This window comes from Pundamilia nyererei, unplaced genomic scaffold, assembly GCF_000239375.1.
Source record: "Pundamilia nyererei isolate P.nyererei 1_Seehausen unplaced genomic scaffold, PunNye1.0 scaffold00144, whole genome shotgun sequence".
In the NCBI taxonomy this organism is placed as follows: domain Eukaryota; kingdom Metazoa; phylum Chordata; class Actinopteri; order Cichliformes; family Cichlidae; genus Pundamilia; species Pundamilia nyererei.
This window is the reverse complement of record NW_005187545.1, coordinates 898,391-914,762: the sequence shown is the minus strand read 5'-3', so window position 1 is coordinate 914,762 and position 16,372 is coordinate 898,391. Positions and strand designations below refer to the sequence as shown.

Here is a 16,372-nt window from a genome sequence, read left to right as displayed (position 1 = left end):
TTTAGGCAAGTTCAATTCAATTTCATTTATATGCTGGCAAATCACAAGAACAGCTTCTTTGAGGCACTTTATATTATAAGGTAAAGACCCTACAATAATACAGAGAAAACCCCATCAATCAGATTACCTCCTATGAGCAAGCACTTGGTGACAGTGGGAAGGAAAAAAAACCCTTTCAACTGGAAGAAACCTCAGGCAGAACCAGACTCAGGGAGGGATGGCCATCTGCTGCAACAGGGGTCGGCAACCCTGGGCATGCGTGCCACGGCTGGCACGCGAAGGGTTAACTGATGGCACGACCATAGCTGGACTGGCCATCCGGCATACCAGGTATTTTCCCGGTGGGCCGATGGTGATTTTTCATTTTTATGGGCCGATGTTTTTTTGTGTGTGTGTGTGTGTGTGTGTAACGGTATAAACAACGAAAGGTGGTGCATTGGCCAGATGCTGGCACATGTGTAAAAATAACTTGTTCAGTTGTTTGGTGGTGGCTATGGGGGAGCTTCCACAGAGGTCAGCAGGTGGATGAGGGAAGGGGAGGCAGGAGGAGCAGAGACCCGAGGTGGCCGCCGGTCCGAGTGTCAGGTGAACTGAACTTCAGGTAAGAAGTTATGACCTGCAGTCTATCTGGGTCAGATATGAACCAAGTTTAGATGTAGTTTATTTTCGTTGTGCTGACTTTTTACCGTCAGTTACAATAACTTGTACTGCGTACTAGCTAGCATGACGGAGTTTATATTAAAGCTGGGTGGGTGCTATGATGTTACTGATAGTGAACTTTATTTTATTCATAAGGTTAGTTAGTAGAGTTGCCAACTGTCCCGTAAAAAACGGAATCGTCCCGCATTCAGAGAAAATATTACGCGTTTCGTTTTGAGCCGCAAAAGAAACAGTTTGTCAGGGACTTCAGCTAGAATGGAAAAAAACACAACGCTGGAGTTATTCTGTCGTTACGCTGTCAGCTGCCTCTTCTTCTCTCATTCTCCCCCCTCCCTCTCCTGTTTCTACTTCAGTCATGAAACTGATCAATGATCAGCTGATCGGCTCTCTTGTTTGTTTATCGCTCACTTTGCGCCGAAAGAGGAAACCAGCGGATGTAGCGCTAAACAACAGCAGCACGTTTAAGCTTGATCAGCTGTTGTTAGAATTTATTTAATATTAATTTCTAGTATCAGCTGATGTTTGCTGGAGCCACAGCTGTAAAGCTGCTGGTCATGATATCGGTTTGGATATGTGGTGAGAGGGAAACAGAAGATGAAACCAGGAGATGTCCTTACTGGATCATCAGAGCTGTGATGGAGAAACAGGTTTTTAGTTAACATGAATGAGTTGAAGGGAAGTTATGAACTGTTTCTGAGAGACAAGTAACACCAGGATCCTTTTCTAAGTAGCTGACAGCTGGTAACTGTGCAGGGGCGGCTCTAGCAAAGAGACCATAAATAGCATTTGCATTTTCTGTTGTACAGTTAATTTGCTGTTATGGATAAAAAGTGTCTTTTTTTTGGTTTCAAAATAGCTGATAGCTATTCGCTGATAGCTGCCAACATCTGCGAACAAATAATTCTATAAAGTTGTTCTATATAGTGTGTAACTGTTCATGTAGAGCGTTATGATTTATTGCTAATGCAATCATATGGCACATTGACTTCTGAGGAAATTTTAGATGGCACTCATCATCAGAAAGGTTGCCTACCCCTGTGCTGCAACCTGCTGGGGGTGATGGGAGAGAGATAGAACAAACAACATACTGTGGAGGAGAGCCTTTAAAATAAAGCCATGCTAATACTATCCAGCGAAAGCACGACTGAATCCTCATGTGCCCCCTGTCCTTACTTTGTCCAGATCTGATGGTATTAGTCTCTACAGTCTTGTGTCCAATGAGTCTGATACCAATGAATGAAGAAAGTTGTTTTCATATCTATGTGTTCTGGTCCTCACTTCCTGCCAGGGAGATAAATATCTAAGCACTGGAAAACACAGCGTCCAAAGCACTCAACAGACTGACCAAAGTCAACAGAGCATTCTGGATAACTCAAATATTAAATCCTCTTATGAATAAGGAAACAGTGTGTCAGCTGGGTATTTGAAAAAGCAGCTAATGATGAGTTACAGACTCTGTGGCATAAAGGAAAATTGTGTTTTCGAATAGTTATTTTTCTTGGGGTTCTCCTGCTCATGTCACAGCTTTTAACAATGAACTTTAAACCTTTTTGGTGGCGAGACAAAATGATTTCATGAGAAAGAGAACTGCTCAGTTTTATGTCTCACTGTAAAAACTGCTCGACAGTACAAGAATTAAAATTATCAACAAAATAGCTGGAACACACAATGGCTATTACATGCTCATAACTCACTCCCCTTTGACTGTTTAACAAGTGTGGCTGGATGTTTCGAAAGGCGTTCAAGTAATAAAATGGAAAATCTGTCGTGTTCATCCCAGGGACCAGAAAAGTTTTATCTTGGGAGTCATCACTCTGTGTCACCAGGAACAGATTTCTCAGCATTAAATGTCTCATTCAAACTCATTTCATATTGTTTTCTTAAAATTAATTCAAGTGAATTGTGTGATTTCTTACATGCATCTGGAATCATTTCTTCCTCTGACAGCCTCTGCCATTTATGAAATTTATACTCGGATAAGTGAAGATGGATTGAGTTTTATTTTTTAATTGAAAGAAATACGGTTTGTCAAGCAACGTTTCCAAATCTGATCTAAATCAGTGAAAACCAATGTTCCACTAGATTTCAAAACATTGTCATTCACATGTCAACTCAAAGAAAACTTACAATTTAAAAAAGTTTTTTTTTAACTCAAATGATTTCTTTGAGAGTCCCGATACTGATGTTGATCCGTGTTACAGATGGACATGGTTGGAACAAAAAAAAGTAAAAGTAAAATGCGCATTGCCAAAGCAAATGTCTGATTCATGTGTTTTTACGAGGCCTCGTTTTCCATCTGATCTCAGCTTTAGATGGAGAAGAAACGCGGTTTGATAGAAATGTTGGTTTTGAGTGGGGAAACTGCCATCCTCAGACGTTCTCCAATGACCTTGGAGCAACACCAAGACGTGGAGCGTTTAATGATTTTGCTCACATTAATATCAACACAAAGCCATGGAATTATTATAACCAGATCAGCCTGATGTGCTCAGCAAACTGGTAGCCAAAAAACTCCAGCCACTCGCAGCAGGAGGCAGATTGTGGGGGTTGAGCAGCCAGTCAGCGGCGGTGGTTGGGAATACAGATCTGCTTTGAGACGTGGAAAACTTGAAATGTGGAACAATGACTTTTATTGGGCTGTGGGTAAACAAATCCACAACAGTTTGGAACCAGGTACGCATGCGTCACCCGCCTCTCCTCCTGGAAACCCCCTCCTGCGAGGATGTTCGGCTAGCGTTGATGAAGAGTGCGACGGGAAGGAGGACACCAGTGAAAGGAGCTTTCTTGATGGGCTCTCACATGAAAAATCTTGGAAATATAAATTTTAGAAAAACTGCCACCACAAGCTCCATTTGGTGGCTCGTCTAGAGCTGTTGATCTCATCATGTGAACTTCCACAGAAGATGGAAGTTCGCCCAGTTGCTTTTAAATAGTAGTTGTCAAAATTAATATTATTTCTGAGATTATAGACCATTTCCCAGGCTGAACATTTCCATCTTAAAAAGCCTCCAAATTCATCGAGTAAGACTGAACGGACCAAAGATGACTAACACGCCCCGTGTTAGTCATCTTTGGTCCGTTATTTAACAGACACTGGAGAAAATCACAAAATTAACATTTTTACCTCTGCTTAAAAAACTGTCAGGTTTGAAAGTTGGCTGTGACAAACACATCAATGATCCTGTGCCATTAAGTATCAGCCATAACTCGAATTACAACAAATGTGTCATCCTTTTTAGTCCAGTAAGAGCAGTAGGTGGTGCATACTTATAAAAGGTAGAGGAAATGGGACATTGATGATGGTTCAAAGATGAGCTACTGAAGCGGGTAAACATTACCAAAACCCAGCAAAAGTTTTGTCTTTTGGCACATCACAGTTTGTTGTGAAACACTGATTTCATCTGAACTATTTCTACACTATTACTTTGTAGCCTGTTGCAGGCTGATTCAAATCACCACTCCTCAGTGCGAGGTCCTGTGAGATTACTTTGTTTTTTTGTGTGTAGTCTTTGGCCTTCAGACCCTTTGTTCCAAATATAATATTCCAAATATTAGTTTAAAAAATGCAGATAATCTTACAGTATTTGCTTATTTTACTAGTAACATGTAACATTTTATCCCAACAACAGTATAAATTATGCGGCATCCTTGTAGTGTGGATTTTTTCGTGTGCGTGACTGGGCGTGTGGTTGCAAAATAGCAGGCGATAGTTTGCCTCATACTGAAGGGTGTTGTGTCGTTGTGTTCTCATAAAATCATTTTTATAGCTGAATGAAACAAGTGGTAACGTTTGCTTTCAAATCTTTTAAATTCCTGCTGACAGAACTTTTTTTATTATAATATTATTTTTATAGACACTTATTTGTTTCTCTTAGGATTTATGAATGTGCTTTAGTGCATAAATCTTTAAAGAGATTTATGCACTAAATCTCAGGACACGGGAGATTTATTTGCAAAAATTAAATGCAATTTTGAAAGAGGATTTTAGCAGTGATTGTAGTAATTTAGCTGACTAAATGCTTATCAATTGCTGATAATAAAATGAGTTGACAGTCCCACCTGAGACATCATAATGTTCGGATGGGGACAGAGTGGCCCTCTCAGTGGGTAAACTCTACACACTGTAGCCATTCAGTTTGACCGGCTCACTGGATAAAGTTAGGATTGTTTGTCAGTGGGCTGTAATGCCAGGAATGCTCAGGGCTGCCTCCCCCTGTGTGTGTGAGTGTCTCTCACACTTCTGCCTCTCCAGCAGCTGTGGTGACAACTCATGCTCCCTGAACCCTGAGGTGAAATCATAGAGTCTATTCCTCTCCTGTGAGCTATCTTTGTACCTCGACACGCTCCTTCAGATTACCCCGTCCTTTAGCCGGCTAACAGACTGTTCACTTTAAACTCTGCGTTGGCTTTTCTAGTTTGTTCCACCAGCCCATAATGACATCACTCTCTAAACGAATGCACATACAGATGTACACGATCGTTCAGGCCACTCTGATGATTCACAGCTTTGGTCGAAGTAGTGTCCTGAATCCACATCTTGCTTCTCTCCTTCGAAATGTGTTGGGGAGTTTAAGAGCAAGTTGAAGTTATTAAAGATACCTAGTCAGCTGTGAAAAACTTTAGTCTGGGCTAAAAAGTCAGGGCAGACTGTCATTTCTTCATCTTCTTATTGTGAAAACCTTGTGTTTCCAGATCTGGCAACTTAATAATTGCAAGCTTGCTATTTATTCATTTATTTATTTATTTATTCATTCTGGCGTAAAATCTAAAGAAGAAACTAAATCCACACACAAAAAAGTTGGAACACTGTGTAAAATGAAAATAAAAAGAAGATATTTGCTAATAACCCCATATTTTAGTCACATTAGACCATAAAAACATTTGAAATGTTTAAACTATTTCATGATAAATATTAGCTCATTTTGATTTTGATGCCAGCAACATGTCAAAAAAAAAAAGACCCCAAAGGATGAGGGCAACAAATAAAAGAAACAGCTGGAGGAACATTATGCAGCTGATTAGGTTAATTGGCAGCAGGTCAGTAACACGATTGGCTCGAGAGCATCTTAGAGAGAGTTTCTCAGAAGTAAAGATGGGCAGATCTGTAAAAAAAAAAAAGGCTGCATCTTTAAAATGTGGAACAATTTCAAAATAACGTTCAACAACAAAAAATTGTCAAGAATGAATATATAATCATCTGCATTCAAATATCACCAAAATATATTTGAAAGACTCAGAGAATCTGGAGAAATTGCTGCGCCATAGGGATAATGTCAAAAATCAGCCTTGAGGCCGCCTGGCAGCACTGCGTTATAAACAGCAATGATTCTGTGATGTAAATCACTGCATGGAAGATAACTTCCTGTGAACACCGTGCCATCCACAAATGCAGATTAAAGCTCTGCCATTGCAAAGAAGCTGTATGTGAACATGATCCAGCAATGCTGCCGTTTCTGCTACGTAGCTCATTAGCTTTAAAATGGACTGAGGCAAAGCAGGAAACTGTTCTGTGGTCGGATGAATCAAAATTTGTCGTTATTTTTGGAAAGCACAGATGCCGTGTCATCTGGACTACAGAGCAGAAGGACCATCCAGCTTTTTATGAGCACTTCAAACGACTCAATCTCTGAAGGTATTGGGGTTCGTCAGTGCCGATGGAACTGACAGCTTGCACATCTGAAGAGGCACCATCAATGCTGAAAGGCAAATACAGGTTTCCTATCCAGGCTATGTCTTTTTCAGGTATGGCCTTGCATATTTCAGCAAGATAATGCTTTATGCATTTATTGCAACAGCATGGCTTCATGTTAGAGGAGTCAGGGTGCTGAACTGGCCTGCAGTTGACAACTTTTACCCAATAAAAACAATGGAGATGAAAAACATGAGAAAGCAGACCCAGCACTGTTGAGCAGCTAAGAATCCTTCATAGGACCAGAATGGAACGGCATTTCTCTCCAGACGTCCAGCAGCTGTTCTCCTCCGTTCCCAGATGTTTACTGACAGGGTGCACAGATGTACCATGATAATGTCGTAACTTTTTGTTACATGTGGCTGCCATCAAATAGAAAATGAGCTAGTATTTTTCTTAATGTGATACATTTTCTCAGCTTAAACCTTTGATGTGCTTTCTATGTTCTGCTGTGAACATAATACGGGGTCTTCATGAGATTTGAAAGTGCATTCTGTTTTTATTTACACTTTACACAGCATCCTGACTTTTCTGAAATATGCTCATAATTTCTAAGCAGAGAGTAAACCACCCCTCTGAAACTTGTCATGTTGGTAGCAACATGCTTAAAGTCCTAACCGGGTGACACTTTAAAGTGCATTAAACGGGATGCAGAGATCAGAGCCGCTCGGACAAATTCACCTCGTGCAGAACTTTTGTTGAGCTCATGGATTTCTCAGCACTGTACCCCAGCAACCAGCAACACACAGACCGCAACAGATATCTCCACCAGCTGAAGCTGCACTGTCAGTGTGCTCCAATCATCCAGTTCAACTGAGACATGTGTTTCCCTTTTGCACCCTGAGGATGATGTCACATCCACAGAGTCATGTGCTCCCCAAGTACAGCCTAATTTAAAACATATCCACATCCCTGAGTCAGATCAGTGTGACCCGCTTTTAAATTTTTGTTTTACATCACAGAGCTAACATGAAGGCAAAAGTACACAACAACAACAGAAAGAGGTACAGAGTGAGAAACTTCCTGCGGATAATGGGTTAGTGGGACTTCATAATCGCTCCCTTGGGCGAATAAACCCTTTCTTGGGCGAGATAATAGCACACATACCAGGACAGGGTGAGTTTGATTTGTGTTGTGGCAAGAAATTTGCGAAATCTCTGTCATTACTGCGTCTCTGTCCTGTCCTCACCCTGGTTTCGCACAGGCGTGTGCAGAACCTCAGCCCGCACACAAACTCCTAATTAAAGCCTGAATTAAATCTCTCACAGAAATTGCTTTGTTATCTCTATGATAAAATGTTTCATTTCAACCACTGCCACTATTATTATAAATCTATCAGCAACATAGCTCACTTTTCCTTTCTTTCATATAATCTAATGTTTCATATGATAATACCATAACAGGTCAGAATTTTAGCTAGAAGCCATTGACAATATCTTCACACAAGGATTAATGTTGACCTTAGAACCACTGAAACCATTGTGTTGCCGCTTGACTAGTGTGCAAACATTATAGGAATGGGAAATGAACGCACACTTTGGGACGTGTGGTGAATATATCGCGGGTAAAAAAAAAAAAAAGAAAAAAAAGAAAAGAGAGCACACAGTGTTCCAGAGCAAGCAGGGCCAGTGATCATGACAGATTAATGGGGATTGTCATTGGAGAGGAGTTCAAACCAGCAAGAAATCATTTCCAGTCAGCTTGTTGCTATTTACACCAAATGTAACTCTGTGGCTCTTAAATTTCAATGTTCCTGAAGCTCTCATTTTATAGAGCGTAAGAAAAGATGATCATGTTCACGGTTGAATGCAGAAAAGACAATGAATGAAGAGTGTAGGTTTTTAAAAACACTTTATTTATGTGCACCTCTAAGAGGACGCAACCCTCTCGCAACCTGCGATGGTAAACACTTATTCTATTCAGGGTGGCGGCTGCACTGGAGTCAGTCTGTTGCAGGGCTAACAAGGACCACAAGCAACCTGACATGCATGTCTTCAGAGTGTGGGATGAAGCTGGAGTACCTATATGCAAATTCCACACACAAAGCTTTCAGCAGACTGGTGCATTCAAACCCAGGGTCTTTTTGCATTGAGGCATAGTGCGAACCATAACATCATGTTTCCCCTGTAACCTTCATCTCTTACTCAACTCTTAAATGCTTCGTCTACCAATGAAAATCAAGGAAACATGACTGTATTACCCCTGCCCTTATTGTAAAATGACTGAATTCAATTAAATTCCATTTTATTTATATAGTCACAACAACAGTCAAGGTGCGTGACAATAATAGAGAAACCCCAACGATCAGATGACCACCTCTGAGTGAGCACTTGTCAACAGTGAGAAGGAAAAACTCCCGTTTAACAGGAAGAAATCTGGTTGCCGGTGTTTAACTATAAACAGATCAGATCTGTGAGAACCTTTAATGTTATATTTTGTCCTTTAAGTAGCATCATAATTTTAAATAAGGAGACTTTTTTAACCCGTAAATGTCAAACTTTATTACACCAGGAAACATTTTGTAAGTGATTTTACGCTCAAGTCACTCAGAGCTAAAAAAGAAATAAATAAATAAATCTTGTGGAAAATAATGTTTTAGAGTCAAATGTACCATTAAACAGATTTTTCTGCATTGTGACCGAAGGTCGGTTTCTAACTTCTCATTTGTCATTTCTTGCTTTTAAGAAAGGGAGATGGGTATGGTGGCCCTGAGAGCTCAAAACAAAACAAAACGAAACAAAAATAGACCCAAAAAAAAAGGATGTTGGAGGTGGAAGAGCTGACAGTAAGTGGCTAAAAGCAAAGATGTATGTAGATGATTAAATGAATCATGTGATTAAAACACACACTACCTGTGTCTTTATCTCGGTTACAACAGCGATGAATCTTACACTTCTTTTTCAGTGTCATCTTTTGCATGTTGTGGTTTCTACCTCTGCAGCTGCACACTTCTGTTCCATTTTTCTATTGGTCAGTTTTTTATTAAAATGGAGTGTTTGACCTCTCAGGACCACCATAGTTGCGAGACCACAAACCAGTGGGTGATGACCTCTAATGCAACCAGTTTGGGATGATGTAAGGAAGACGGTACCAAAAAAAAAAAAAAAAAAAGATTTAGAGATAGAACATCAAGACTTTCTAAGGATTTGAAGGCACTGGGAGTCCACAGTCTCTAAACAGGCTATTCTGGCCATGTGTGAAAGAGAATAAGACAAGTAAAATAATTTCATATTGCAAAAATGATCAGGCTAACTGTACTTTATCTTGGCTCCAGCACTTTGACTCCACAGCGACCTGACTCTGTGACCAAGACCAATACCCTGCATTTAACAGATTCATGCAAAGACAGGGCTGTGCATCGCTTTAATAATACCACATGTCTAATTCTGCCTTTCAGCATCAGCGTGAGTAGTTCTGTTTATAAAAAAAAAAAAAAAACCAAGAACACATGTGTGTGAGAGTCCCATATGGCAAAAATGATGTTTTTGTTCTCAGTTTTCTGAGTAGATGTAATTATTGGCCCAAATAAGAAGATCTGTGGTCTGCTATGAATCCATATGGGCTCAGTCACTCAGTGTTTAAAAAGAGAAAGACCTATGTGTTTAAGGATTTTTGATTTTGACTCAGACAAAATGACATGGATATAGTATCAGTCAAGCAAACTGGGCTGCGTTTTCAGCAGTAACATGGGTTGGGAGAACAAGCCAGCCTTTGTTATAAAGCTTTAGTATCACAGAGAGCAGCCATTGTGCTTTAGAAAAGCCTCCTTATGGTTCATGTCCTCAGATTGTAATGGATCCTCAGCCCCAGTTTAACAAATGCAAGTGACTCCGGCCAACAGTGTATGCATTTCAATGGTCCTGGTTACTGCAAACGAACCAACTCATCAGTTTATCAAGCGTGGGACCAAACACCGAGAGGAAAAGAGGACAGACTTTTGAGTCACTGTGTGTCACGTCTTGGCCAAAGCACATTGTTTATTGTGGACACGTAACAATAGAAAAACTCAACTGTGTGAATTTTGAAGCAGCTCAGACAATGACCAGTCCTAAAAACCAAAGATTAAAATATCAACAATCATTACAGGCCAGCAGAAAATAACCACAATACCAAAAGGGGGGGGGGGGGGGGAAAAAAAAAAAAAAACCCACACCCTCAGAAATGAATGCAGAGAAACAGAGTAATCTAGAAAACACTGGATGCACTATTCTCACTTTACAGATGTTTTCAGAACATTGTGGGATTTTTGTTTGTTTTGTTTTTTTAAGGCACTTGGGAGTGTGATTACATTCCCTTTCAGAACAAAGAACAAAAAAGAAAAACCACATATCTTTGGTCCGTATGAAATTTAAAAAATAAAACAAAATAAAAGCCAGGGTATGAAAACACCACCAGCTTCATTGTCTGCTTCCTCAAAAATGCACACATGACAAAGTTGTTTTTTTTTAATACTTAAAGATATTATCACTACATCTCAGAAATGACCAGCAATCTTACAGATTCTTCTCTTGCAAGAGAAAACAAGTGAAAAAAAAATGAAAAAAAAAATGAAAAAAAAAAACTTGTCGGCTCAATCAGATGTACAGCAGTACAGGATTGTTTTTATAAAGTCACATTTGGCAAATGGGTTTCTTTATTGTTTGTTTGTTTTCAGTCCACATCCTGGACAGAGCGATGCAGTGGCGACACAGTGACCTCCGCGCCCTGACACCAGCTCAACTGCAGGGCAGCCACGTCTGATATGAAGCACTGCACGCGGCGACCTGTGGCGGCTGCACGTGTGCAATATAATAGTTGCTGAAGTTTATGTCCTGCACGTACGGCGCTGGCTGGTAGTAACAGGTCACATTGGTTACCGTGGGGATAGCATTCTGCTCAGCCAGCACCTTCAGCGCCAGCATGGAGATGAGGCTGAGCGTCTGGCGCCGCTCGTGGCCCATCAGACACACTGTGCTCTCGTTCACTACTTGGTGCAGAGTCGTGAGGCACTCGTACCGCTTGTGCTCCATCCCGGCGAAGTGGTTCTGCAGGTAAGCCTCGAGCTTTCTCTGCTGCTCACCTATGTCGGGGAAGTCAATGAAGAAGCGCGAGCACATGTAGCGCTGCATCTGTTTCATGTCCGCCTCTGACGAGGGTCTGAAGCCTCGCACGAGCAAGTGGCAGTACTTCAACAAGCCACCCCCTCTGATTTCTTCAGGGGTGCGAGTAGCTATGGTCCTCTGACACAGATGTTCCATAGCTTCTTTGAAGTCCCCGTACACGCTTTCGCCAATTACGGTGGGGTGAAAGCTCTCAGACATGGGCGTCTCAGAGCAGCGGTCAAACAAGAGCAGAGAATCAAGGCAAATCTGGAAGGAGTCTACACTGAATTCAAACTGCCGCCGTAAGGAGTCCACAAACTTAAGCTCCACGTTCTTGCCTGTGTTGTTGGACAGCGAGATGAGGCTCCAACGGTCCGTGTCATTGCAGACTTTCACAAGTTTCTGCACATAGGCCTCTTTAAGGGTCAGTGCTGTGATGCGCTCCTTAGAGACCCCGGCTGGCAAGAAGTCCAACAGGCAGTCCAGCACGACGTCTTTCACCAGACGAAAGGCCTGGTCATCTTTCAGCGACACACCAAAGATCAGGTCGAGGTCCTTGTAGCCTAGTCCCGTGTCCTGATGGAGCACGTGGCTGGCAGCAGAGCCGTTCAACCTCACATCCTTAACATGCACACCTCTTTCCTCCAGCCTCGCTCGCACAACCTGGACAGGGACGAGACAAATACAATCTTATTAATAACATACAGTTTCCTTGAACAGGAGGCGAAAGTAATTGCTTCATAGGCTCAAAAAAAAAAAATGGCATTTAAAAAGACTCAAGTCAAATCAATAGCTGGCATTAAGGGTCAATAGCCTTTCCTTTGCTCCAGTGATCAGCACAATATTTAAACACAGGAGTCTTCTCTTTGTGTAGCCACATCTGAAAAGGATCATCTACATCATCGCTATTAGGTGCGAAGGGAAGGGTCGGAGTCCTCAAATAAGTCATCAAAGATTGATTGCGCTTACATGCCCAAAGGGAAATGATACCCCACATGCGCCATAAAACATTCTGTTCTCAAACATTTGGAAATATTTAAAGAGTCGAGTGGTAAGAGCTGCAGCTTCCTTGTTCTATTCGTCAGTCTATTTGGGAAGTTTGTCACTTTAATTAGGCATATGCACAGCAGACGCTAGAGATGATTAGGATAAGAGTGTAAATATGTGCCTAGCTGAATAAATGTGTTAGCTGCACTTTGACGTCACAGCATTTTGGGAACTGAAACAGCCGAACCTGCTACACAAATTAGTTGTTACGCCTCGCATGCAATCCTAAATCTTCCTACCGGCACTAACCTGTCAGATTAGTGTCTGTTGACAATCCCTCCCATGGTGATCAGATAACATGACAGTGCTATTTATACATACTGGGTCAGGCTACAGACTGACAAACACTTGAAGACAAGTCATCCCATCACACGGCGGAGGAACAAAATTATAACTGAAACCTAGAAGCGTTGCAGTTGTTTGGCCATAAAGAAGCTCCAATTGGGTTCAAATTCCATTTAGAAGCAATGATAATGTTTCTAGTTTCTTCTGTGACCAACCTGATCTGCCAATCACAGTAAAATTCACTCAGCCCCACACTGAACTCCTTCCTTTGCTCCTACATGCTTGGATGCAGGTGAGTAGTTAAGATCCCCTCACTTCCCCTGGAAGCCCAGGTATTATTCTGCTGGCTTAGGATCAAATCCTTCCAGAAAGAAGACTCCAGCTCCATCTGAACTAGTCGGTCTTTCTTTAAATAATAATGAAGAAAGGGCATGTGAAAATGTGTGTTGTTCATTCATAAACCCTGAGCAGAGCATATGCTGTTATCCTAATTGATGCGGGACTCTTACTCCTGCAGGGCTTCATGATGCTGTATCGGACACAGCATGTTTATACCTCCAACCCCGCAGCTCACTCATGCCTTGTGTGATGCATAGCATAAAAGGCACTCACCTAGATCAATTAAAGACAAGGATAAATAGCCTTACTTCATACATCTTGCCAGGAGGTTCATTAGCTTTCCCTACATGAATCATAGATGCATTCTACGGGGTTTCCATGAGTCCAGAGCAAGCCTGAGAGTCCCCTCATCTGGGTCTCAAACCTGCATTTAGGCCTTTCTGCATGTTAAATGGAGCATTCATCTTTTCCACAACCACAAGCATCAAGCTCCTGGGCTCGCATGTTTGCTGAGCTCATCTTGAATATGTCAGTGAGTAAATTACAGAAAGGGGGGGGGATTCTTTAACAGCTGTATGCACATTTTGAAACTCTAGCATGGGATTTTCTCAGCACTTTAATGCATTGCCAACAAACTCAGATACACCACAGGGGAAGTGAAACGTGATCCAGCCACAATGCATTAGAGGCTGGAAATGTGGAAGCCATTCAGGGCCACGCTAAAGCCAGCATATAACAGGTTTCCCTCTGTCTGCTGTTTGAATATGACGGAAACCAACGCTGCATTTTGACTTTTTATGTGCCAGTAAATCAACAATAAATGCTACAAAGCAAAAGGATGAAGTAAGCAGACATGCAGGAGACTTTTAGAACGTTTGACACAGTAATCTGCTAAGGAATAAACAGCACTGCTCCAAATGGCAACGCAAAGTTAGCCCCAGAATGAGGAAACAAAGCAAACAAAATGATGTTATGGAAATACAATTAAGCAAGGAGGGAGCCAAGGAACCGAGAGGGTTACATCCTGAATGGATCAGTAGGCCACCAGAGGACGGTGAGGGGTCTCCAGTGTTCAACAGAGTACAGCACTGTTTGTTTTGTGGTAGTTTATTGTGCCATTAGTATTTCACATGAAACTAGAAAGAAGAAAATACGATTTTTTAATTTAAAAAAAAGACGTTGCTTGACTGAGAGGTCCTGATTGATATTAATAATTTAAATATCATGAATTTGGCTCAAATTGAGCTGTCAATATAAAAGTGAAACATTTTATCATTTTATTTTTTCTTAATTCTCTCTTGGTACCTGGACAATCTGGCGGGGCTGTACGGAGAGCGTGGGGAAGTTTCCTCGGCCGTGGATGGGGATAGCCTCGCCCAGGATCGAGTCCAAGCGCTGCACCTGATCCCAAGACAGCACGCAGAACCGCCGACTGTGATCCGACTCACCAGACATGGCGTTGTGAACTTTTAAGTCCCCCCCACCCCGAGAAAGAAATCAGCAGAGTGTGAATCAGCGCTTCCTCCCAGCTCAGCTCGGTGTCTTCAAAGTGCGATAATTCCTGTGTGAGCAGATCCGGATATTATTACTGGAGGCAAAAGACCGGAGAGGAAGAAAGAAGGGGGGAAAAAAAGTTTCTTCTCAGATGTGGATGTTTCAGTGGGAGCCGCAGTTTCCTCCTTTCTCTGTGCGTGCTGCTGAAATCCGGTCAGTCTGCGAAGGTCCAGAGGGTTTAAAGGCTCCTCATTAGCATGAGCCCTGTGATTGGCTGCTGTGTTTGGTCATTGATTATGGATGCCCTGCCCTGCCCGCAGGGAACACCCTTCATGTGACGTACTTGACAGCTCGGTGAGTTCTGCTCCATCTGCGGTGCAACCCCGCATACCATCAGGGTTTTCCTTCAAACCAACACTCCTGGGATCTGCATCGCTTCAGCTCCGGTGCTGCTAGAAATATTAGCTATTAGTGATATGTCATAGATTAGATTACAGTTGTGCAAACACGGCACACGCATTTCACCTTGCAACCTTTTCAAATTTCTTCATGGGGAAATGTTTGCAGACCATACAGGATGTTTTTGCTGTATGCTTGCGTCTATATTGTCCAATTGATCATGCAATTAATGATCATGCAAGCCTTAAGAGCAATCATTAAAAAAACCGAACGAAGTCTGAGATTTTCCTGGAAGCTCTGCGGACTCAGCTTTGTATCTTTGCAGTGATAAAAGCACTCTCATACCCATTCCTTCTTGGTTTGTGGCTCTTTAAAACAACCTCGAGTCTAGCTGTCAGCAGTTGTATATCTTCTAGTAGCTCTTACTCGAGCTCTGTTTTTTTGCTTTGTCTAAACAAAAAAAAGTAGTAATTTACAAACAATAGAAGGAGCGCAAAATTAATTTTTATGTTGCATATTCCCAATTTGGGAAATACGTGACAAACTACATCCATTATTCAGCAGCTTGTAGAGGCGCGTTTATCAGCAACAACTTAAAAATAGTCATTTTCTGTGTGACTTTATCAGTTTCTTGCATCATCTTTGCAAACTGTTCTTCACAACATTGCTTCAGTTCATTGAGGTTAGCAGACATTTGCTTTCTCTTAAGGTCTGCCGCATCATTTCATCCAGGTTAAGACCTGAAATCTGACCGGGTCATAATGCTGTGGTTAAGCTCATTGTCAGATCATTGTCATGCTGTGTGACACAGCATCAGCCTCACATTTGACTCCAGAGTACTTTGGTTTATAGAGGAGCTGGTCAACTTAGTGACTGCAAGGTGCCCAGATCCTGTGGACACAAAACAAGCCCAAATTATCGCCCCTCCAACACCCTGGCAACCCTTCCAAACAACCATAATTTTTTTTGTTTTTTTGTCATTGTGCTGTCATGAACATTGACATTTAACTTGCTAGCTGAGGCCCGTAGAGTCTGAGATGAGCTTATGGATTTTTTGAGGTTTCTCTGACCTATTCTGAGTCGTCCACAACTGGGAAGACTGTGTTAACGCAAACATGAATGTTCCAGACCAGAAAACTGTGAACACGTCTGCGTTTATAGAGGTGCTCACACTTGCTGATGATCCGTTAACAGAGTTCATTTAATCTGCACCACCTGGTTGCTGCTTACCCTCCTAATTCCTAAGAGTTCAATTCAGTTCAATTCAATTCAAGTTTATTTATATAGGGTCAAATCCTAACAACTCCAGGCATTATACTATAAGGTCGAGGCCCTACAGTAATACAGAGAAAACCCCACCAATCAGCCAAGCCCCATA

At 41.7% G+C, this 16,372-nt stretch overlaps 1 protein-coding gene across 1 annotated transcript; it reads right to left on the bottom strand.

Moving 5' to 3' along the window:
- Nucleotides 1–10,301: 10,301 nt before the first annotated feature.
- On the bottom strand, nt 10,302–14,834 carry tent5ba (terminal nucleotidyltransferase 5ba). Its single transcript, XM_005744469.1, has 2 exons — nt 14,407–14,834; nt 10,302–12,093 (listed from the first exon to the last, which is right to left on the bottom strand). The coding sequence occupies exons 1-2, from the start codon at nt 14,554–14,556 to the stop codon at nt 11,065–11,067; spliced, it is 1,179 nt and encodes a 392-aa protein (XP_005744526.1). The 5' UTR covers nt 14,557–14,834; the 3' UTR covers nt 10,302–11,064.
- Nucleotides 14,835–16,372: the final 1,538 nt, after the last annotated feature.

Bases quoted from the DNA above. Each gene is read 5' to 3' on its own strand.
- tent5ba (XM_005744469.1), bottom strand. From the start codon at position 14,556: ATGTCTGGTGAGTCGGATCACAGTCGGCGGTTCTGCGTGCTGTCTTGG. The intron at 12,094-14,406 runs GTACCAAGAGAG...GTCCCTGTCCAG, and splicing joins AGCCCCGCCAGATTGTCCAG to GTTGTGCGAGCGAGGCTGGA.